The 24,976-nt window shown below is 45.6% G+C and overlaps 1 protein-coding gene across 5 annotated transcripts in view; it reads right to left on the bottom strand.

The window, feature by feature from the left end:
* The window catches only part of FLNB (filamin B), an 80,373-nt gene extending 55,408 nt beyond the window's left edge, over positions 1-24,965 (bottom strand). For 3 of the 5 annotated variants that reach the window (XM_085302318.1, XM_085302320.1, XM_085302316.1), the window contains exon 1: positions 24,537-24,965. In XM_085302318.1, the coding sequence (XP_085158444.1) occupies positions 24,537-24,918 (382 nt within the window). In that variant the 5' untranslated portion in view covers positions 24,919-24,965. The remainder of the gene's footprint in view (positions 1-24,536) is intronic. The other 2 variants (XM_085302319.1, XM_085302317.1) reach the window with 1 other exon arrangement.
* Between the last annotated feature and the right edge of the window lie 11 nt (positions 24,966-24,976).

Consider the following 24,976-nt stretch of genomic DNA (forward strand, 5'->3'; position numbering starts at 1 on the left):
GCCAGGGAGCGAGGCAGTTTCCCTAATTACAGGAAAAGGTTCAAGCGGGTTGCAGTAAGAATGGGGCAGTTCTTCCTCCTTGGGGGCTGCTAACATCCCTGCAACGGTATTTTGTCGGTAAAGTTAGTATGCTCTTAAGGTTCCCGAATTTCCTGATGTGCATAGGGATCTCATGACATAATTTTTTCCAAGCCTGCTTGTAGGAGGACTTGCCTGCTTTCATCTGGGGTGAGGAAGGGGGAGGGAGAAGGACTYGCGGCCAGCACAGGAGAACTTATCAGCCACAAGGAGAGCCGCCCGCATGCTCTTCCCACAAACTGCACCTCTTCCAGCTCCAGAGGATCTCAGGCTCCAACTTGCAACTCACCCACTAGTTTGCCTGCACTCAAGATCTGTATCACAACAGGAAAGAGCCTTCCAGGCTTAAAAAAAAAAAATTCTGTGTTGCTGAGAACTGCATCACGAAACTCCTGCAATCTGCCCGAAACACTGTCCCACCTACACCAAAGGAAAGGCTGTTTCAGGCCCCTGCTCCAGTTTGTGGGACTCATCTATCTGCAGAGAAACAACTTAATCTATCAAACAGGTCCTTCTCCGCAGGCTGAGCCTCCCAGCACTGCATAAAGCTTGGCTCTCTTCAGCAGCCTCCCATCTCTCCAGAAGAGCCTCCACTTTGGTGGTGCCACCTCAACTAACTGACTGAAAATTTTCAGAAGTTCTTTCTCTTTGGGTTCTCTCCAAGTATTAAGAGAGTAAGAGAGTAAGCCCTGCAAAGTAAAAAAAAAAAGCATCTCTTAGGAGGATCAGGAACCAGGAATACAGAATTGGTCAGCCCTGAAATTAGTTTAGGACAACCAAAGTTACCAGTATCCTGTACCAGCTCAGAGCTTGGACTGCCAGTCCAACACATCCAAGATCCCGGAACAGCAAAAACTTCCTCCAACGGCACTTCAGCATCAACAATTACTGCTTCATGTACTATTTCGTACCCTAATTTAGCTGGTTTTGCAACAGATTCCAAGCATTTGCTAGTTTGCTTCAAGACACTTTTGCTAGCTATACCAGACTGGAAAATGGRTTATAAGAACAGTAGATCTTGCAACAGTGCTTTCCTACCAGGAACACCTCTTTTAGCCACACTCATTCCCCCCATAAGCTCTCCTTTGGAACTTTACTGAGCCTTTCAAGCTTCATTTCTCAGTTACTCCTCTGGAGCTTACAAGCAATTTATAGCATAAGAATAGGCATAGTAATTGTGGTCAGCWCTCCAGAATTACAGTGTAACTGCATAGCTGCTTCAGTTTTTATTTCTACCAGCAGCAGCAGGTAAGCAGCACCATGTTTGGCATTCAGCTTTGAGAAATTAGGTATACAGAGGCAAACTGCTTTCAGCTGTGCAATGAAATGGAGAAACACTACAGCAGATTCACACAGCTCTTATAGGATAAAGGTTTTAGGTTATGCTTGCCCCCATGAAGCATACCATGAAGCATCTCCACTTGGTACCTTTCAAAGAACTAGGTTTCACCTCATTCAAAGACTGCTGTAGCAAGAGTTTTCTCTRTTCTGTTAGGCTTCACTTCTGCTCTTGGGCCAACCTGAGTATAGTAACTTCTCCATATGTGCCTATCCTACCAAGRGTAAAGGTGAGGACTCTGCCCCAGCAAGCCAGGGTACAGTTTACAGTAAATGAGTTTGTCTCATTTCCTAGGCGTGTATTTACTTTGTGGCTAGATACAAGCCTCCCCAGACACGAGGAGTCCTTTCCATGCTGGCTGATGGCAACAGCAGCTGCTCCCTGCCTTCAGCCAGGGCTACGGAAGTGAGTCATTGCACCTTGTCCACTAGGAAAACTTAGGCCTGAACAGACCTGAAAAATTTTTTGCAGTACCCTTAGACAGCTCAAGTGCAACCTTTTTTTTCCAAAAGGCAGTGACCTGCAAATTTACTTTGCTCATATTATGAGGTACAAATTGATGCCTGCAAGATCCAAGTACATATGCCAGAGCATAGTCATTCAGTGATTAACTTTACCAAGTATGAGAAGCCATACTTTGGAGTATGCCTCAGCAACCCAACTTGAGTCACACTACAGCGCTCTCRTGTGCGGCAGCAGAGCAGAGACCATTTGCCTTGTACTTTCGAATGATGTTTTTATGAAGAGCATGGGTATTACCTAGAGATTCATAGCTTCAGTACCACAACCTTTCACCTGCCTCAAAACAGTATTTATCAAGACTTGTACTCTGCTGGAAACATTGAAGACTGGCTTTAGTAGTGTCATCTAGAACACTAAAGTTCACAGGATGAAGAAGTTAGCATAGGATGCAGCAGTATTTTTGGCCTGGAATATGCAAGTTCTGTCAACAGCCAGCTGTGACTCTGAATTTGTGAATGCTGCTAAATGACCACTTTCAAATGGTCTGCAGATTATCATGGCCAGACGTATGGTCCAGAATTAGGAATTAGTACAAAAAGTAGAAACATTCATGTTTGGATTAAACAGTAGCCTTTATTCCCACCTCAATTATTCAATGCATATTTTTAACCTCAGTTACTCTAATTGTGACTTGCATTCCTCCTATAAAATTACCAAATGGCAACAAAATAGCAATAATCTTCAAGCAACAGGAAGTCTTTGTTTTGATACATTARATCAGAAGTAATTTGCAAGAACACATTTAACTCAGCCTGCTGCAGAGCTAAAGTTAAAAGCCCTGGCATTCTGCTGCGGCTTGACATTACCTACAAGATGAGTGTTCAGGAGAACCTGCCAAACAGACTTAAGCTGTTCTGCAGAATCAACATCAGCACTGAACAAGCAAGCACTCACTCTTCAGTTTAAAAAACACTATATATAGCCTATAACATCAGTTTTATGTAGGAGTATCCTGCTTCTTAGTCAGCTATTAGCATTTAAGTGGCTGCCTGGTAGGGTGAAGAGAACAGACTGAACCAGAGCTAGTTCATTTCCCTTATCACACCTCAGAGTCTAGATTGCAACTCTTACCCTTTTATTATCCTGTTAACTAAGCGGCAACCAGCCCAAAGAAATGGATTACGGAGATTCCATAAGGCCTGCACTACACACCACCAATTTAAATCTTGAAAAGGAAGCAAGTTTTAACTACTTCAGCTGATTTATAATTGTTGCCCTACACTCCATGATACATTACACTTGGACTGTTAATAGCACACTCTTTAAAGCACAAAGTTAAGACATTTTAATGCCTAGCTCTGAGCTAGTGTTGTAACTAGTTTGAGCCAAAAATGTGACCATCAAGACAAACATGTGCCATTTTTATGGCCTGGGCTGCAACAAACCTCACATCCCAACTAACCAAGCACAAAAATGCAAAAGCTGCAGAGTTTGGTAATCTACTTCCACTTGTACCAAGCCCAACACCAAGCACCAGAGCTCTGAAACCTGWCCTTGATTTGAAGCTTGCAATTTAGAGATCTCCGCTGGAATAGATAAACTCTTCCTAGTTTTGGGCACTAGCAAGCAGAAGTGTAACATTCCCTGCTTGATATTGGCTCTTGAAATACAGTAATCTTAGGCCCACTGAGTCACAATATCCAAGACTAATTCAGTGTCTTCTGCATTTGGTCTAAGCACCTAGAACATGCCACAGTTTCATCTTAGGCCTTCCTCAGAGCTATTATTTATTGAACTTTTAATCCACCATCATTTGAGTTCAAGAGCTTGTGCTTCATGAGAAATTTGATGATCTTAGGAACCTTCCAAAATAGCTTCACTTTCCCTCCTTGGCTTTCTCCCAGCCCAGAGTACAACTTTTGTTTCAGTCAACTCTATCAGAAGAAACACTATTTCCATAGGAAAAAAAAAAAAAAAAAGAAAAAAAGGTCTTAAAAGATCTCATCCCAGACACAGATCCCATCATTTCTCTGCTCAAAGGGTTTCAAGTCGCAACATGAAAACTCCAAGTAGATTTTTAGGAAAAAAAACTCTTTATGTGGGAAACGGTTGCAAAGTAGAACAGAAGCTTAGAGAGACTGTAAAATCTCCACCCTCAGAGATACTCAAACTCGATACTGCTTTGAGCAATTTGATCTAGTTGGACCTGTTCTGAGCATGGGGCTTAGACTAGACAACCTTGAGTGGTTTCTTTAAGTTATTCTGATTCAAAAAAAAAAAAAAAAAAAAAAAAAATCCAAAGTTTGTGCATAGTATCTTTTGCTCATGTGCAAGTCAGCTTTATATTCAGATTACACACGCCAGTGTTAGACAAATTGTTGCAATGCTCCTGCCCTACAGCACCCTGAACCCTGCCCTACAGTAGAGCTGCAAGTCATTTTCTGTCAGACAATTAGTGGAAACAAGATAAGCTACAGCAGCAGACAGTTTCCTTAATAAATTGAGCTAGTAACACAAGTTACAAGTCTTGTGAAACAAATGAAGGACTGAAAAAGCAACTAAGTAGTTATTTTATTTTATTTTTATTTTTATTTTTTTGTTAATATGCAGTTGCTTGCTTCAGGCTGCAGTCAACATGATTCAATTGCTGTCTGAACAAACTCATCTCAGAAGTTTTAATGTTGGTCTACTTCTGGTGGAAGTTTTACCTCAGTCAGACAGCACAGTTCCTCTAAAGAGGTGGTCACCTTCCAGTCTTGCGTCTTCTCCATTTACCATTTGGCTTTACACCTTTGTAAGCATGAAGAATCCAGAACAAATGGCCCTCAATACAAAACAAAGTGGTCCCAACAACAGCCTTTATTCCATGTTTCCAGATAGAAATGGAACTTCAGAGTGCACAAAGTTCTTAATTACATATCATTTATGTCTAGATCTTAGAAATTTTAAATCCTGGTATTTGGTTGTCTGATCACTTTCCCCACTGCTAATTACTCTCATCCATTTTGTCAAAATAGCTCTAACAATTGTAGGGGTGCAAAAATTAAGTACTCATTAAGACTTAATATTCTGCAACAGTTAAAACCCCACATTCTGTTGAGCTCCTTCAAGGTCTTCCTCTGCACTGTTTGTGCACGTCAAACAGAAGTATGTAGATGAGACTTGAAGCTGAGCAAGCTGTCTAAAGAAATTCTTTGCTGAAGCATACAGTATGTGTTCGCTCCACAGGCTTACTGTGCCTGCTAAAGACATTAGTAACATCCTCCATAGGGATAATATGTCTGTAAATCAATTACATGGGTTCCTTTGTGCTTTGAGAAACATACCTCAACCATTTCCTTCAATGACCCCTTACGCCTAGGTCCACCTCACAACTTCGCAGACCTCAGAGCRTAGCTTGTCCTCTGCAAGCCTGCAACCAGCTCGCTCAGTGAGAGCACAAGCTGTGCTTGTTTCACATAGTTGGCATCAGARTAGTTGAATTTTGGCCAGTTTCTTAGATTCCTAGCTCTGATCTGCTAGCCTCTAATGGCAACAAACTCCAGACAGATTACATCTTGACTTCAGTAGTGTTTGCAGTTTGTTCTATGACCCATAAAATAACTGTTCCTCTGCATCCAGCTTACCTGAATACCAGCTCTTCATTCTTCCCCGGCTTAGTTTGTGCCTAGTGCCAGGACAGAGTCCAGACAGTGCCAGTAGTCAGCTTTACTAATGAGCGTCAAGCATTACCTGTATCTTAAGGAAGTGTAAGTGATATTTTTCAATGCATCAGATCTAAGGTTTTTTTGTTTTTGTTTTTTTTACAAAGTGAATTTTCAGAGGAACATGATGCTGAGTGGAGGCTTGTAATAATACTAACTTTGAGTGCTGAGCTAGACTCAGGGAGAATATGCAAAACCAGTTTTTGCAAGAGGGTAGTAGAATGGAGGGAGCAGGGGGCTATTTTCTTCTTTGTCAAGATTCCTGTGCGAAAGATTATCTTGGGACTTGAGAAATTAAATTATTCAATTCAGGAGTTTCAACAGTTAAGATTTTACTTTAACTGGATTTCAAGCCATCCAGGTTTGTCAGAGACCTTCAGGCTGCAATCTCATCCATGGCCCTGTACTTTTTACTGGTGCATGTTGGACCTCAAAACTTTCATGAGGTAAAAGTCAACTGTAAAGACAAGTTCAAATTTAGTCCTTTCAGTGTAGGCTTGAGGGAAAAAAAAGCTTTAATGTAGAAATGAGTAAGATCAGACCAGAGGGGCTCAGAGGAGTGTAATACAGACTAAGATAACTTATCACTGGGCATCTAGATTATACTTCTGACATCCAGAAGACTGAAGTATAACATGAAGCAAGTTTAACCAGCAAGGTAATAGCAACAGCCACCAAACCAGTTCCTCCAAGAACAAGTGGAAATTCAAGGGAGTTGGAAGAAGTCACAAGATTTTCAAAATAGAAACGGTTAGGGTGGGGCAGGGGGGGAACATCAAATTAAGGGTGGCTTAAGATCAAATTCCTTAATACTTCCTCCCTGAAGACATCTCGTGCTTCTGTTTTAAGAGCCATATACCAAGTGATACATGTGGGCATGATTAGGAAAAAGTGTTGCTCTGATGTTGAAGACAAGTCATGAGCAGAAGTTGGCAGTGCACAACCTACCTAGTGCATGTGTGATGAGTGCAGCTTGAGAACATCTCTGCTGAAAAGAAAGCAAAAGCAGGAGGATATTTGGGTTCGGCAGTGCTGTCATCAGTAGCAACCCACCAGCACGTAAACGTCTGGATGAGCCAGGCTACTTGAGAGAAGCACTTCCAGAGGCACAAGGAGGGCCCAATGCAGTCTGCGTACTGTTGAAATAGGACTAATGAAAAGCAAGGATGCAACACCAAAACAAGAATAAGAGCTACCATTCACACCAGCTATGGAAGAGCCATTTGCTCACTGCCAAACTGGTCCTCCCTGCAGCTGTAGCACCGTGAATGCAGATAACCAGCCACCAGCTGAGTCACACACAGAAACTCCACTACACATTATTTGTGATCCTAAAAAAAGCAGTCTGAATGTTCAGTCTTTATATGCCAGCAAGTTTTCATAATTGCAGCTTTGTTCGCARCGAGCTTGTCCCCTGCCAGCGCTGTGGGGCAGCCTGCCAGCCCGGCCCGCTTGCCACCGCCGGGGTAAAAACCCCACTCGTTAACCGAGGCGCCCGCAGGCATCCTGCGCTAATAAATTCCCCCGCACCCCACCGGCAGCTCGCAGCTCCCGTTGGCTGCTGGCGGAGAAGGGGTTGCAGGAGCRCTTCCCGCTGCGGCACGCTGACAACAGGCGCTGGGAGCACCGGCCCCCCTCGCAACACGCATTCCCTGCTGCTGAGCTCATCTCTCTGCCGGTGCCGGAGCCCCCGGCGGCACCTTCCCGACGGCCATCGGCAAAAGGGAGGGCGACTTGACGTYCGGCCCCCGCTCGCTGCAGGTCAGTGCATTTGCTGTAATGCAGCAAGGCTTTGCTTTCCGCGGGTTGGTACGTTTGAGTCAGCAACGCTGCTATCCAATTCAAAGGCAGCAAGTTCTATTTCGAGTGAGGCATTGAAATTTTAGTTGAATGTGAAATTGTYTAAGCTTAGCAAGAAATACCTGTCTAGGAGTCTGATAAACTGGAGATTGTTATCTCATGCACGCATGCAGTAAGAAAAGGCATCTCCTCACAATACACCATGTGCTTACACAACTGGAAAGCCAAGCTTCGGTCAGCAAGGCTGAGCTGATAAGAACAGCCTTAAGAGTCAGATTTCTGCAAGTTTAACACAACAAAACTAAGAATGTTCTTTGAAGCATGGCAACACTGTAACAATCTCTGCAGAAATAATTTAAAGCCTTACTAATTTTCTAACCTTGATGAAATCTGAAGAGTGATTAGTTCTTGCAAGAACTTTTGTGGCCAGCCCAGAGCACTGGGTGACAGGCCATCAGCGCTGCATTAGACCTAGAAGCGCTGCAAGAAGATCACTGCCCTTAACCAAAAGGAAGGAGGAAACTCCACCCTTAGCCATCAGCATGTGCTGCAGACACAGAAGGCATGAGAGAGGCAGCTAGGAGGTAAAAAGAGAAGTAGTCCCCTCTTTCTGCCCAAGCAAGCACTGCAGTACCCCAAAAGGGCTAAGAGGGCATAACTCAAAATGGTACTTTCATTTAGACACCTCAACCAAGTAAATAGCTCTCAAGTAGGGAGAGGCACTTCCAGAAAGGTGGGGAGACACAAACAGCATCAGTGCTGCAAGGATGGTGTTGTTTCTGTGACCTACCCCTGCTGCGGGGCAGCAGCRTGGCTGCACTAAAGTCAGAGCTACCGTGGGAGGCACAGCAGTGCAGCGCYGCAGTGTAGTGCGACCAGGACTCGGGAAAGCGAATTTCTGCTGAATGATGGAAGGGAGAAGGGAAGAAGGACAAGGGGAGAGAGGAAGGAAACCTCCCTTCTCCAGGTTGGCAGCAGCCAAAACAAGAAAGTCCTGCAGTAAGTAGACTCCTGACAAGCCAGATACCAGTAGCATTAAACCCCAGCACCTCTGCAGAGCAGAGCCACAGACCTGTGCATGACCAGTACACGAAATTGCTCCATGCCCACTTGGGAAAACCACTGCTCCATAACCAGGTCCTGACTTCACCATCTCTGCTCAGGTCCCATCTGCATCATTTCACCATCCTTCTCCCATTTAGACCAGGGTAACTTGCTGTCTGCTGCTTCCTCGGTGCTTTTATGCTACTGCATCAGGTCCCTTTCCTGAGAACTGCAAGGCCAAACAGCAACAAGTAATCCAGAGGTTTCTAGACGCCAGCATGACCTCTGCGTTACTGAAGAGCATGTTTACTCACACTGGGGGTAGGTCAAGATAGCTATAAGAAACAGCATGTAAAATTCTGCTGAGATAAATGAGCCTATTCAGATATGGTTGTCTAATGTCTTGTCTGCAGCAGACGCCAAGCACTAAAGCTGCAGTGGATGGAATTTCTGAAGCCAAAACCAACACACTGGAAATTATCAGAAGTGATTACTGTTTGGGGAAATCCTTGGCCACAACATACTYCAAAATTCAATTTTTCCATCTGAAATCAGAATCACTGCACTGACAGAGGACTGTTAGAAGGAAATCCCCATTCATGCAGCCCTGCACAGCTCAACAAAGCTCCACTTCACACTGCAAGGCTGAAGAGCTCAAGACTGGAGCATACTTTGTGGTCCTGGGTTGGCAACAGACCAGAAAATACCTTGCCAGTTATTTTAGCTCCTCAAAAGATTTGTGGTTTGTCTAGTAGCCTTGATGTTCTCCAATTACTAGCTGAATGAATTCTGAACACCCAACACTACAGCACACTTCTACAGAGCTTTTCCAACACATTTAAGCACAGATAGCCTGTTCCAGATACTCTGTAGTTGTCTGTAGTTCAGTGATAAGATTATTCCAGGATTTCAGAAGGTCAGCTATCTCTATCCTAGCACTTCCTGAGCAGTAATAGGAAAAGCAGCTCTACAACAAGCAATCACATCCCACTCCGGAAAGGGTCAGTTTTAAAAATCTCTCCCCAATGTCTAAGCCATTCTGACAATTAACTTCCACATTCAGATAGAAGTGGGCACTCTTAGCACAAAAATGCAGCATGGAATATAGTCTCATCTGCATACTGCCACGAGAACATGTCTCATCTCCTCAGAGAAGCAGTTTCTCCGCTGACGTTCACGCTCCATAACAACCCACTGCAAWTCAGCATTGCCAAGATGGTGCAAACTGCCTGGAAGTCAGCTGTGCTCTAGCCTCTGAACTCTAGCCACCATTACAACACCGCTGTGCGGGTGCCAATCAGGAAGATGACATGAAAAGTCTGCATAAACCAAGCCCTTTCTATGGCTGCACTTCAAGCAAGGACATTTAAGGCAGTAAGATGGTCACTACAGACATATGCTCCCATTGCTCTTCGGCTACAACCCCAGCAAGCATCCAAGTCACTGCACCTCTTTCACCCTCACGAAGTAACAACCTTTGTTACTTCTATTTACAGAGGAAAAGAGCTAAAGGATTAGTTTTTTTAAAAAAAAACTTTACACACAGCACTTTTGCTTTTCTATGACCACTGTGAAGATGTCTTAATGCTTTTTGCATCTAAGCCAGCCAGATGTTCTCTCATTATTAGCTTTCATATACTGACACCTATCCTCCCCTCCACTGGAAATCATGACCGTTCCTTTTCTATAAAATAAAAAAGGCACTTTCTTCCTAGATGGTCAAGCCTTAAAACAACAGTAAAACAAGAAAGTCTGTCTTGTGCAGCTGCTCCTTGAAGGAACAGGCTTCCCATTCTTTCTGGAAAACGCAATGAAGTTTAAACATAATTTTGTATACTTGTACAACCCAGAAGTAAACACATTTCCATCTGCTCATGATGTGGAGCACAAGGCTCTCCCCTGCACAGTAGAGATTTAAGACCTGTATGTTTAACATTCCACATAGGACAGCATTGTGTTTATATGGTTTCAGCTAAAAGCTGCTAACATAAGGAATGGATGTTTGGCTTGAGGCCCAGATAATTCATCCGATCACAGCAGCCACTATCAGACAGGCCTCTTTTGAGAGAAGGCTTCAAAAAGCAAGGAGAGCAGTGGTGAATCTGCAGAGAAGCACACTGTATGGGTGGTCTCAGAGCACCTTAAGAAGGACCATATGGGATTAATGGTACAGCTTTAGCACATATTAGCCGCAGCTGTTTAGGGCAGATTTGCGTTCTCATTCACCCTCTCCCCCTGCCCCAACCCCGGAGTTTCATGCTGCACCTCGGAGAGGAGCCGGGGCTGCCTGCATGACACAGCCACCGAGGTGCGAGCCTTGCACAGCTCCACGCCACCTCCCAGGTCTCCGGCTCACGCCTCCTGCTGCGAGCCGACCCAGCGCAGCTCCCACAGAGCTGCTCCTGCACCACGTTGAGTACAAGCTGCGGCAGAGGTATCATTTCGCTCCCCATCAGACAGCCTCCTCCGCGGGCCAGGCGCCCCCAGCCAGCACGCTAGCCTGTAACAAGAAGCAGAAGGACCTCTGCACATTTAACAAGGTCAGCCGAAGCCAACTTTGTCAAGAGCTGCTCAAGCGTGACAGGCTCTGGCTGCTAATAGCACTTTGGAGCTAGCCAGAGCTAAAAAGGATACCACCTTTACTCTCCTGCGGTTGGACCTCAAGTTATTCAACTCCAGAACCATGACTGCATGCTTCCCACAAGTGTTTCCACACTTAGCAAGCCTGCAGCTCTCTCCGAGGTTCCCATGGACAGCACTGCGTCACACCACATGCCGACTGCTTAGGGTTCAGGCAATCACCCAGTCATTTGCCAGCTCCAAGATCTAGTTTTTAAATCTGCAATCTTGCATTGTTCACAATTGTGAGCCTATTGTACTCTGTATTTTTAAGGCAGCATTTTTCAAAAAGTGGCGTTAGGAGAGGTTTTGCTGGAGCTAGAATAACTGCAGCTATACTGCATGATACACTGCTTTGAGCCCTTCTGTAACATCATCTGATTTTATACCAATTAGCAGTACAGAAGTCTGAGAACGAGACTGTCCATCTATCAATGCCCTACAAGACAAGTCACTCATGTTTCAGTATTTTAAAGACAAGTTCCATCAGGAACATAAGTGATTTATGCACTGAGACAGCCTTGTGTGTTCCACAACAAGSAGCAACATGTCTCTGCCTTAGATAGCTTAGGTATCATTAACATTTCTACACATATGCACAAGCACATCACTGGCATAGCAGTCAGTTCCCAGAGACTAAATCCATGTTATCCCAGAACAGATTAATTGTACATAGATCCAGAGACAGGCAAGTCTAGCCTAGCCTGCATAAGACCAGTCTGCCCTTCTGGGGTTCAGAAGTTGGTTCCTGTGCCTACACCCACTATATGTTGCTTAAGAGAATTTTTAAGACTACCARGTTAGATACAAAGTTAGGCTGCTTTTTTTTAAATCATCATTTTCTCAATTTCATCATGAAAAATGCTTAGTAACATGCCTAGCTGCTGCCTCCAGCCACCCAGAACAAGAACTACACAGGTACTTCTCCTGTTCCTAGATGGGGATGGGGCTGCTCATTTTAGCTTCTAGGTTTCAGCTTAAAGTACTTTTGCTGTCCAGATACTGTTTCAGAAGCCTGAATTGTTTTTCTTACAGAACATTTCATATCATAGCTGCAGCTTGTTGAAACCTTTATTTAACTAATAAAGTTGATTAACTAAAACATTTAAGCTTCCTCTGCCTTAGGCGGTATTTTCAACCAAGAGCTGCAGCAGTTCACATTGAACAGTTTACTTTACCTCCTTGCAATTAAAAAGCTTGTTAGATGTACGTAGTTTAGCTTCAGTTATTTATCTATATTGAGGTTAGGTTTAGCTCAGTTGGTTAGAGCGTGGTGGTAATAATGCCAAGGTCACAGGTTTGATCCCCATACTGGGCACTCATTTGAGGGTTGGACTAGATGATCTCCAGAGGTCCCTTCCAACCTTACCAATTCTATGATTCTATGTCAGAAGAGATACTTCCTTTGTTTTAAGTACAGAGCTCTACTATGATACCACAGCAAAATCCATAGCAGATCTGAAGTAGAATTTTGTGCTAATAGCCTCAGGGAGGCATCYCCATTTGAACTATGGTTGTTTAGCATAGCTTTAAATTTGGGAAATCCCAGACATCTCAGCTCTTTCCAGTGAYCGAACTAGCAACTTCTTACTCAAGTCCATCACTGCTGGTGTAGTGGCCTTGCCTGTCAGTCCATCATTTCACCTGTTCTGCAGCGCTGAAGCATGAGGCAGGCCCCAAAGCCACAGCTTGTCACCATTCTGCCTAAGTATCTGGCAGGGAAAGAGTCCTTTAGTCCATTCTGCAAGAATTTAAAACATGCAGAAGCCAACTTTCAGGTCAGATACTTCTAAAAGAAGCTCAAGATGAGATGAGGAGCTCCCAGGAGGTATGCACAGCAACACAGGCCTAACTCTGTGCAGAAGAGCAAAAGAGCCTCAAGGTCACCCCAASGCTCACATTTGGGGCCAGTGAGTCAGAGCACACATTAGAACTTGATTTCATTGCAAAGAAAACCAGCTCAGGGAGTCCCATAAGATATCCTCATCAGATAACCCTTGATAATTTCCTTTCAGAAAGTGCCTTCCAGGTTGAACCCCTCACTTTCAGAAGCCAGATATTTTTAAGTTCCCAGTAGATACTACTGATGAGTTGCAGGCCTGTTGCCATCACTTCAACCTTTCAATTGAGAGAGAACTGAAAGCCCACGAGCTAGTGGTATTGCGTGGTACACCTGAGCTGCACTCCAGGAGGAAAGCTCAGCCTGGGTAGAGCAGGAGTACAGAGTCAGCCAGGACAACCAACCTTCTGTGCAGTCCTGCAACAGAGAGTTGGTTCAAGTTTATTTTARTGATGGAAGGATGGTGAGTGTTTCAAATTTCACCCAACTAAGATGCATGAAAGGTGTCTCAGACCAGGGTCCTATCACTGAAGGACTGGTATATTTGACTTCCAAAGCTGCATCATCCCATTCATATTGAGAAAAATCTAAGAATATGCCTAATAATCTTTGCGATATATATTTCATGAGCCAAAGCTCAYAGCAAGTAAGGATCCTAGTGGCGATAGGGTTAATTCTCTCTGGGACAAGGCCTCTACATTAGCCTTGTTCAGAAGTCCCATATGCTCCTGTCTTTATAACTGCAGATGTCTGCAAGTCATTAGCTTGTTCAGTAATGCTCACTTAGCAGCCACTAATCATCTAGCTATGACAGCACCAAGGTCAGGGCTCTGCCTTCCAAGCTTTAAAGTGGTAGTGAGCTGAATTAAAAACTGAAATTAGTGTTCYTCTCCACCTTGCCCTCCCCCCATACTGTTGGGGGAGAATCTGGTCCACAGGGAAGAAAAGTGCAGTGTTATCCACCTTTTTTTGGATGCAAAAAATATAATTGGCAACCTGCAAGTCATGCCTGCTTCCATACAGCTCTGCAGGGTACTTATGAGTGCACTGAAGTCTAGGACAGGTTATCTGCAGGTACTCCTCWCTATCTTGCATAGTCCATGAAGTTTTACTTGGCCCTTGGCAATTGATTGAGCTGACAAACCCTGTTCTTGCTCAGGTCAGGGCAGTACTATCAGTAGAAAATCTACTTTATTAGCATATAGCTAGCCTATATCAAAAGGAGCCTTTCAGCAGTATTAGCTGTACTGGATTTGTGGCAAGACTTCTACTCCTCTTTGTTCATCCCTACTTGATGCAACTGTTCAGCTGTCCAGCATGTACCTACATCCTCTACTGCTAAGACCAAAGACTCAAAGGTGCTTCAAACACTAGACACTGCACACTTGTATGCAGTGCAACATTTATACCACAAAGCTCATGTAGAAACCGTAATCTTCATTCTCATATAGAAGCTCAACTTCATGTCTAAAAAGAAGGGAACATCCTTCTTCCGCACTCCTTCAGAGAGACCAGATGCTCCAAGCCCTAAAAAGGGCAGAAAAACATTTATCTGCCCACTACAGCAAACAGTATTTGAGCAAGATTCACCACACCCATTTTGGCCATTTTATGGAGCCACRCAGCTTAGGAGCACAGTCATTTGAACTACTTTTGCACAGGGATCTCCAAAGAGTAATTTTTAAGAGGTCCTTAGCTGGTTGAAGGCAGAAAGTCTACTGCCAGTAAGCTTAGCACTGTTACGGTGGCAGTSTGCACATGCACACTGGAAGAGGAAACCATTCACAAGTCAAGAGCATTAGAACTTCACTGCTACAGAGGGCATCTACAGGTCAGCCTAAGAGCCCCAGCATCTTCATCCTGAAATCTGGCAGCCGGTGTCCAGCACTGTTGACCTTGGGCAGTGGTACTGGAAGTTCCACTTTTTCAAGTACCACCATATTCTTTTCCYAGCAGTCACCAGCCCTATTTTTCTATATAGTTATACTTTTATCACAAGCCTAGGAGAGTTACTAAAAGAAATATTTCTCCAGAGACAAATAAAGCTGTTTTTATTTGATYTTTAATTAGATCATTGATTTTATTCAAGCAGTTACATAAGCTAGCAGATATTTGCACACAGCCACAGTGTTAACAGCCAGAACAAAGCTGAAACAATGCAACTGGCACCCTAAGTCTTCCCACAGTTGGTATGTTAAATCCACTCAGATACCAACTCTTTCCCCACAGGGGAATTTGGTAATAAGCCACATAACAAGTGAATGACAACTGATCCCAGAGAACCACTGCTAGTAACAACTCCAGTAAGCAGCAGCTCTGCAGAAGCATCCAAGTGCTTGAGTAGGCTGGTCCAAATCAGCTCAGAAGTCACAGTTCGCAAAAGCTACTGTTCTTAAAATCCAATGGGGATCTTGTTTCTAGCCCTTACACTAAAGCGCCTTTTCCTGTGTTTGTGGAAAAACTCRGACAAATGCAGTGTTTTAGAGCTGGCTTCAAAACACTTGTGCTTTGGATTATCTGGAGAGCAGTGAGCAGAATTACTCAGAGCCTCGCAAGGAGAAGGAAACCTTGCTGATATTCACTATCTAGTTATGAATATGAAGTAACATTCAATAACCTGCACTGTCAAGACAATAGTTTGACACCAGTTTGTTTAGCAAGCCAGTGTTCTCCGTTCTGTCGTGGAGATYAAAAGAAGCCAGATTAATCCAAGATGTGCGCCTCACACCAAAGCAGATACAAGTTTTTTGTCATACTGCCAGTTCCCAACTAGCAAGATGCAAAGTCATACTATAGGGCCCTACACAGTACCATTAGCTTGGGCTTTTCAATAGTACAGTCTAAGCCTAGAGAAGGACCTACTACTATTAGTAGAGAGGGAATAAAGGTACTTACAAATGCAGGACACACAGAGCTAAAGGTCAAACCCAAGATGTACTTCTGCCTGTTTTAACCTTCAGACCTRAACTGTCTCCCAGAAGTGACTTACTGAGATGTTCTTTTTAGAGGTCAGTAAAATTGTAGTACACCTATGCTGCAAGATTGATGCAAGAAAGGAGGGTGTGAAACRGTTAAGCAAACCAATTACAAGGACTAGTTATTGTGAGTTAGTATCTGGTCAAAGGGAACAGCACATTTCCTCCTCTGTTTGAATAACCTCCAGGTTCACATATCACAGACATCTGCACAGAGCACTCCAAATTGCTGTCATAGCTCCATGCATTGTGCTTTCCGCTGCATGGCTCAAAAGCGGTCACTTCAAAAGCATGTTTACATAACATAGTTCATGAGTTGCCACCTACGGCTCATTTTAGGCCCACCAACCATGACAGTGCCCTTTAGCATAAGCATAAAAATACATACATATACATTCTGTCTCCTTACAAGAGTAGTCATAGACTAATCAAAAACAGTAGGCAGCCACAGAAGTGCTCTAGTTAGTCTGAAACAGCAGTGGGTGTCACAGTAAAATACTGCAAGCTACAGAGCCAAGCAGGGCCATCTGGTGCAAGAAAGCACACCATCAACACTTTCAGGTTTGGCAATTTCAAGGCACAGACTTTCTAACACCACCTATACAGGGCATGGGGGCTGGTTTTTCAGAAAGCAGCATTTAACAGCTCCGACAGAAGCTCATCTCAGAGGCCAGAGTAGTCGGTTTGAGGTGGCCTCCAGATTTCAGCACAAGTGGGTAGAAATGCATCAGCCACAAGCTAGCAGGAAGGGTGGCTCCACTTTCAGTTATTACTCTGCTGCAAAGCATATTGCAAATGTTTCCACCCCAATCAGACTTGCAAAGGAGAGCAAACCTCCCAAATTGCAATGGCAAGTCTGGAGAGCCACCAACAGCCTCCGGCTCACTGCTGCAGCGCGGCACCCACCCAGTTTGGGCCGCCCGGCACTGCTGCCCACAAGAGCATGCTTCAGCAACCCTGAGACACAGATCTGTTACAAGCCTTACCCAATCTTTGCTTGTCATTCCCAAGAGGYGTATCCTCGAGTACAGTTTCAGTGTCTTCTTGCATCGACTCAGCTTACTCTAACGGAGGGTGTGAGAGGAAGTGGTTATGACAATAATTCACCCACAGCATAAACCGTTCTCACCGATTTTACTGCAGTCTCAAAGGTTAGGACAGCCGCATCTGTTATTCTGCACTACCACAACTACAGCTGTCTCCGGCACACCTATACTGTTTGCTTGCTGCCAAGCAAGATCTCTACTTTCAGAAGTGCATTACCAAAACCAGCATTAACCGTCAGAGGTGCTCCAAGACTCCCACTGCCAAAATCATCCACTTTCCCCGGGGGCTGTGCTCTTCCTCCTTGTAGAGCACGTAGCCCCTCCAGCTGGTGTTGGGGTAGAAATCTGCCCGTACCGCCCTTCCCTCAGAGAGGGCCCAGCTTTCCAGAGCACTGTGGCTCCTATGGAGCCCTGCTCTTGCTAGAAGAGCTCAATGCTTTGAAGTACAAATGCACTGTGATTTACAGAGTSCCCTGAAGCTGCAGCCCATGATGCCATGCCATTAGAGTCCACAGCCTTTTAGGAGCTATTACCCCCAAATACCATTGGCAGGGTCATTTGTGCCACCAGCCACTGCTACCTGCTACTAGAAGAACTATCTGTCCCTTCACAAAAAAAAAAAAAAAAATCCCTGCCTTGATACTCAAAGCGATATCACCAACAACTTACAAGCCTGATCACAAAAAGCTGCCACATTTCACTGACCCAGAGAAAGTTACTCTGAAATACAAGCTGAGTTTATGCTTTAGAGTGATTAGAGATTTAGTCTTCCCCATTTATTAATTCCTTCCAATCAGATTAGCTGTCTGGTTGTGTAAGTTGCTAGAAGCAGTAGAGGACCATTACCTAACAAACTTGGAGGAAAATCTCATTAACAGCTAGACCATGCAGCCATAAGAATATCACTATTCCTCTCAGACGGTTTATTAAAAAGCCGTGACTGCTTTGTTTCAAGGGCAGCATGAGCAGGAGGTCCAAACARCCACAATCCATCATGCCAGAGACAGGACTCTGCTGCTCCAGCCTCTGCCCCCTCCCAGGTGGTTTTAAGGCAGGAGTGTTTGGTGCATTATTCAGCACAAGAGGATGCCATGCAAGACGATCCAGGCTTCCTCAGGACTCGGGTAAAGCTCTCTTTGGCTGTTGCTTGTTTACACATACACACCCCTTCTACTCTTGCAAGAGTTGTATTAGTACAGGAATATACTACCTGGGTAAAACCAAGATATAACATATATCTTAATATGACATTAGTCTCCCAAGTGCTTAGAACAGAATACCATTTACACCAGAAACCACAATCTATCAACCACAGTCTTCAYGTGCACCCAGAGCCCATAGCAGATCCATTCTTCTATCTGTATCAGATGTTATGCAGAAACCTGCAGAACTCAAGGCTAGTTGCAGGAAGGGACAGAAAGCTTCAGTCCTGTTCACAGACAAGTCAGACACATCAGTGTTGGAGTCCACAGGACCATGTGCTTATGACACAATGTACAATCTCTGCAAAGCTTTCAAGTACAGGATCTCAGACTTGCCCTTATCAGTGAGCTAGGTCTTCCCTATCAGAGAGTGTTAGTCTTCCCTTATTAAAGGCAAACGGGCTAAATGAACATGAGCTACATTTTTGCCTTGTGGAGAAAGAAAATTGTGCCAAGTCCCCAAAGGCAAGGCCTAGGAAAAAAATACACTTGAGGTTCATTGCATTAATCCAAATCAACAGGCTGAGCTTGCTCAGCCCATTCAAGAGAACCTCAGATTTGAGTTGACTCAACTCTGAACCCAAGGTCAAGTTTCTCRGAAGAGAAAGGTCAGCTCAGTGTGCCTCACCCAGACATCTGCTATGAGAAGGGTGAGTAAGTATCCGCAGCTAACAGACAGACATTAATTAATGACAGCTATGAATAAGAATATAGAAGCAGATAGAGGAGGCTTCACATATACATCTTCAAAAAAAAAATGAAAACTGCCATTTTTATTACTCTAAATACAGCAGGAGAAGACATGTCTGTTCCACCTTTACCATGAACTCAGCTTGCAAATAAAATTTTGTGAGCTTTGCGAGCAGTGCCATACAGCTAAAGCYGCAGCAAAAACACAGCTTAGCTCTCTAAAGGATGGGCAGTGCTTTCCCTTAGCTTTTTCACACAGATCTTGTTTTGGATGCTTTCCCCACAAGTTAACACTCATTTGCACAGCATTTCCTTCTTCCAGCATAAGACACAGGTGGAATATCTTATTCTCTTCACTCTGCCAAGTCCAAGCAGCTCGCAGCAACACATCCTCACTTATTTCTACCTACTGCAAGCATCCATCGGTGCATCTGGACAGAAATAACTCCCCTCCTCAGTGAGACAAACTTTGGGAAAAGGGAGCATATGCTATCAGTATGGATGGAGGAAGAGCAGGGAGGGTCTCGCAGGGACTTAGAGGTCTACCTACAGAAAGTCTTGCTAAATCATCAGAAACCAAGAATGAAAGACTTGATGCTCTAAGCCATAACCACTGGTACAGGCTCTTCAAGCACACTGGTACCAAACTCCAACAGAGCCAAACCCTGGGTCACCAAGGGTTGCAGCTTAATTTTGTTGTTGTAAACAGTTACAGACCAGCTGAATGATTCCCTAAAGGCACATCAGGTAGTAAAAGGACAAACATGCACAGATATACCTAACACTTCTGGCTGAGACCTGGGCAAGAGTTACCCAGCAGTGCAGATCTGTTCACACAAGCTTCACCTACAACACACCCTTTCTTTGGTGTGCTTGCTTGGTGTATATTAGTGGCCTGAACTTAGCAGGCCCTTGTTTAGATCCCAAATTAGCAGCACAAAAATCTCTTTCTGAATGGCAGAGAGAAAACAGAATTCCTCTAAAGCTTAAGGGATTCAGAGTTCATTGTTTTACTTTCCACCGCTTGCAGCAGACACCAAACAATACTGAGAATGCATAAGCATGACCACACACAAGGCTAACCACATTCTTAGATTACAGTTGTAGGCTAGGAAAACAGTTATCCTGCCCCATTTAAACATCACATGTAAGTCAATACAGGACATAGCATTAGAATATGGAGCAGTTAAGACTTCAGTCCTTCTTGAATAGCTGGTATAGTTTTCAGTGCCTTAAAAAGAGCTGTTTAGCACATTAGTCTAACCGGTCCCAAGTAATTTTACTGAGGGTTTCATCAGTTTACAGTTTCCACTCAGATGTAAAGGAATGCAACAACAGTCCATCTAAGCTACCTTAAGGGTTTCCTGTAACTTGGAGCAAATACTCTGTGCAAAGCCATTTTCCCTCTGAGAATAAGAGTCAAGCTGTTGAAATACAAGGTCCTGGGCAGACCAACTGCTTTTAGAAACCAAAGCCTCATCCAAGCTCCAATAGTGAGGCCCATTGTCAGTCTATCAAAAATAATTCTAGAGGGGAAGTATTAAGTGTCATGTTTCCAAGAAGTAGAAACCTGTTTCCAAGGCGCACTGGATATATTCCAGAATACAGCCTCCAGGGAAGTCACAGGTAAGTAGCAGACAGAATGCAAGTGTATTTTGACTACCTCCTTATGATGTGTTAACAGCACCTGGAGTGAGGCAGAGAGGCCATAGGTGTACATAGGCTGAGAATACATTTTCCTTTTGTTCCTATTTTCAAGCAACTAGCTCTAGGTATTACAGGTTAATATTATCTACCAAATTTTAAAGGAGGTTAATTTCCCCTAGAAATTTAAAGTTTGCTTTGTCACCCTGGTTAAGGTCTGCAGACCAATGCAGAAAGTCTGTGCTACAGAGTGTAGCCCATTCACAAAGTTCTCTATCGTTAACCAAAAATCCATGTAGCACATAGGTTAAGACAGGCAGGCTAGGTCAGAGAGACATCCCTTCTRGCAGCACTCACTCCTACAGCTAGGAAGCACTAACACCATTGAGATCCTCACAAGGCAAGTTCTGTACTCATACCAGTAGATCACCATAAGCCCATTACTCCACACCCATTTTCCGCTGGCATGGCTCCGCTCCCTCCAAGCACTGCAGTGAGTCTCATGACAATCACAAAGACGAAAAGCTTTTAGAGGAGCCAAAAGCAAAATTATACCTGAGGCTGACGTCARGTCACAGTGCCACGGGAGCAGGCAGCAGCACTGGCACACGATCCTYGGCTGCTGCTTCCCATCTATTCACTTGCATCAGCACTCAACATCCTGCAGCTGCACAGCAAGTCAAATCAGCTCACTAACCTACTGAAAGCATAGCCCAGTACAGAGAAATCACACATTTTTTCAGTTTGATCAATCTGACCGCTGCAGTCCAGGATTGCAGCTCCACCAAACAAACCAGTCAACTGCTCTGTGCTCATCCTGGTAGCGATAACAGGGCTGCAGGGCAAGCAACAGCCAGGAGACCAGTGCAAAGAGGCACCCAATTGCACCTAAGCRGTGTGCATCAGACTTGCCTTCTACAAGGCCCAGAGCAGCTTATCAGCTCAGTCAGGATCTGTCAGYCTTCAGATACAGAAGTCTTGTTCCTAAGCCCAATCAGCTGATTTCTTCTGCTTGATAACAGGGTTTCTGGGGGCCAGAAAAGTACCAAGCCTAGCCTCAGTCATCTCTCAGCAATTTGCTGTAGCTCTTCCTAAAGCAAGATGCAGCTCCCCTACAGTGTAATCTCCAGGGTCAATCTGATCCTAAGGCCAAGAGCAAACTCCTTACACTCCGCATTCCTAGCATCCTACTCCTCAGCGACTGTCACAACACGGCCACACTCAGCACCTAGGAATCTGCAGTTATCCTCAGTCTAGCAGGCAGCGGGGTGGGAGGCCGGGACACTAGACTCAGCTGTTAACACTTCACTAGCACAGCAGCTACCTCATACATTGAGCACAAGATGCCTTCACATTCGAGTCATTGCCTTAACAGCTTTGTCATTGCCAAGTTGCCCAAAATACATAGATTAAGCTTTACACCTATTTTATAGTAGATCAGTCCAACCATGTGGTCACATATGTGCACTGAAGTGAAGACCTATCATGCCTGGAAGAAAAGCATCTTAAAACTACTGATGGACTGTCTGAGCAGTTGCTAAATAAGGGGTAACAGCAGTAGGACAGGTTAGACTATTAACCATGTATCAAAAAAAGGATTTTGGTCAAACAAAATTTAACTGGTATCTCTGTAGAAAGATTTATTTTAAACGGGCAAAAGTTGAAGGCCAAACGCTTACTACTGAAAGTGTTGAAGAGTATGGGTTGCAGTACAGCAGCAGTAGCTAAGCCAGAATATATGTATTCTATAAAAATCTTGGAAATTAAATAGTAACTGGAACATGTACTGTATCTGTTTAACATAGATTTGATGACGTTATTAATGCTGGAAATTAAGCAGCCACAGCTGTCAGGTTTTCCTGACTAATTCAACTCAGAACCATGCAAGCTGGCCCTAAACCCCCAGGCCCTCAAGAACAACATTACCATTGAAGTGTTCCATCTAAAAGCCTTTAAACATAGTTTTAGGCTCTGTAATGGCCTAGCTTTTGTCCAGCAACATGAAAGAGGCCAAAAAATAAACACACACAAAAAAACCACATACACACACAAAACCCAAAGCAAACCCCCACCCACACTCAAGTTCTTCAGAGCATACAATTGCAGGGGGGAAACAAATTCCTGTGGGCAGGTACCATCTTACTGACTAAGCCATGCCTGCAGAAGAGAGCGCACAAGTTCTGGCCCATCCAGCYGAGCAGAACCCCTCCACAAGGTTTACTTTGACTGTCTTTTCTGGAAAGTGAGTTCAGGATGTTTTTTCAGGAGTGGCTCAGCTTGTTCGTATAGTAGGACTCCTATGCTACCGCTTGGCTCCTGTTCTGGCGGCATAGCCCAGATTGAGCTATAAACACTCCTTAATACAGAGGCTGGAATATGCTAAAGGCATCAGCAGCCACAGTAATTTCATTTTCCGCAGCTTCGACTGTTGTTTATAACAGCCAACACAGTGCAAGTAATCTGCAAAACAGACAAGTCTTCAACAGTTAAACCTACTCTGTAGCTAAATCTAATGTTGTAATACACTTGCACTGCTGCAACAGCRTTTCTAGAAAGGAAGTCACTGGAAGCCAGACCTGACCCTGATCTCCCAAACCGGTATCCCTCGGGAAGTCTCAAAGACAAATAGGAAGGCAGCTGCAGGAGCAAGGTTTTCCTAAGGCAAACAGTATAGTAGGAGGCAAGAGCCTGCCTCTTCTCAGTGCTGCGACTGGTAACACCTTTATGCTACAGCTGCTGGAAAAGCTTAACTTCAAACGCCAGCAGTCTTCACAGTCTGCAAAAGACAGCTTAACTGGAGAGGTGGGCAGCTGCAATGCAAAAAACCCACCACCTAAAGAAAACGCACCTCCGAGCAGAGAGCCAGGACCAGCTTTGTTCCCAGAAGGAAGCACAYGAGTTGTTTCCTCCTTCGGGAACGGCCAGGCAACCAGGTCCCAACGGCCCGCAGTTTAAGTGCATCCTTGGCAGCRAGGAAGCTCAGGGCGCCCACTCTGAGCCAGGGGTCTCCAGAGAGGACTTCTGGCTACGGCGACACGTGCCAAGCCTCTCCTGTGCTGGAGAAGTTTCAATTTTCTCACTATTGTAGCTAACGCCTCTGAAGGGAAACAGCTTTCACCTCGGCCCAGGGTTTTAGACGACTGAGCAGAACTGCACTTACTCAGGTTCAGSTCTGTAATTCACTGAGGCCGGAGTCTTCAGACTACAGCAATCTGAATTTTCTGGCAGGGAACTAAGTTCTCGCAAAAGCATTCAAATTCCTTCCCGGGCATCTCTTRGGCATTCACATTACTGCTTTACAGAGCGTGTTCTGGCCACACCTGGGCTGTTCCCAGAGCCGTCACCTGCCCTCGGACGTCCGCGCCAGCGGCCGCCCTCCTCAGCCGTCGCGGACGGCCGCGCAGCGCGGGCTGGCTCGGGCCGCCCGGCCCCGCGGGCCAGCGCTGGGCCCCGCGCTTCCCCCGCCCGCGAGCTCCGCGCCGCGGAAGGGCGGCGGAGGAGGCGCGGTGCCGTCCAAACGCGGAGCGCGTCAACACGCGCGCACCCTCGGCGCAGCGCCGGCGGCTCCGCTGGGCTCCGGCGAGCCAGGGCAGCCGGGCGCCGCCGCGAGCGGCGTCGGAGTTCGCGTTACTCGGCTTGGCTGCTCTCGGGGACAGCGCTTAGCGAAGCTCTGCCCGCGCAGAGACAGCTGCCGTGCTGGCTTTCTTCGTGCGGGCAAGTTATTTACCCGAAAGCAAAGCCTCGCTTAAATATATTTTTAAATCATTATGGTTTAAGGAGAACAAGGGGGTTAGTCCCTTCAGCTGGCTTCGCAGCCGCAAACGCGCTCAGCGCACAGCTGTTAAGCAACACTTCGCTACGCCTCAAGTCCTCGCTGCTTTTGAGAAAGGTGAGAAAGAGGGGAAAAAATAAAGGCAGAAGCCGCCCCGCTTTCCCAGCGCCGCCGCTCACACCGGCCCGCCGGCCAGGAAGGGAAATAAATCACGCGGTAACACACGCGCACACACACACGCGCACACACACACACGCACACACACACACGCACACACACACACGCACACACACACACGCCGCCGCCGCCCCGGGCGCTCACCGATGGAGACCAGCTTGATGCTCTCCCGCTCCAGGAACTCGAGGGCCACCGAGACGTTCTCCAGCTGCATCTGGCGGAAGGTGGGCCGCTGGTGGTACTTGCGGTACATGCGCTTCTGGCTGAGCACCTCGAGCAGCGCGATGAGGCGCAGCCCGTCGCTGAGGTCGTGCTGCAGGTTGCCGATGCGCTTGTTGACGCAGCGCAGGTGCTCGTTGCACCAGCGGGTGAAGGTGTTCTGCTGGATGCGCTTCCAGGGCGCGTCCTCCGCCAGGTCCTTCTCGGTGGCCGGCATCTCGCCGTCGGGCTCCGCCGCGCTCCCGCTGCTGCTGCTGCCGCCGCGCCGCGCTCTGCGCCCGCCCTGGCCCCGCGCCTGCGTGCTCATGGCCCGGCACGGCCCGGCCCGGCCCCGCTCCGCCTCCGCGCCGCTCCGCCCCGGCCGG

This window comes from Rhea americana, unplaced genomic scaffold (genome assembly GCF_003343005.1).
Source record: "Rhea americana isolate MKP2758 unplaced genomic scaffold, rheAme1 scaffold_19, whole genome shotgun sequence".
NCBI lineage: Eukaryota > Metazoa > Chordata > Aves > Rheiformes > Rheidae > Rhea > Rhea americana.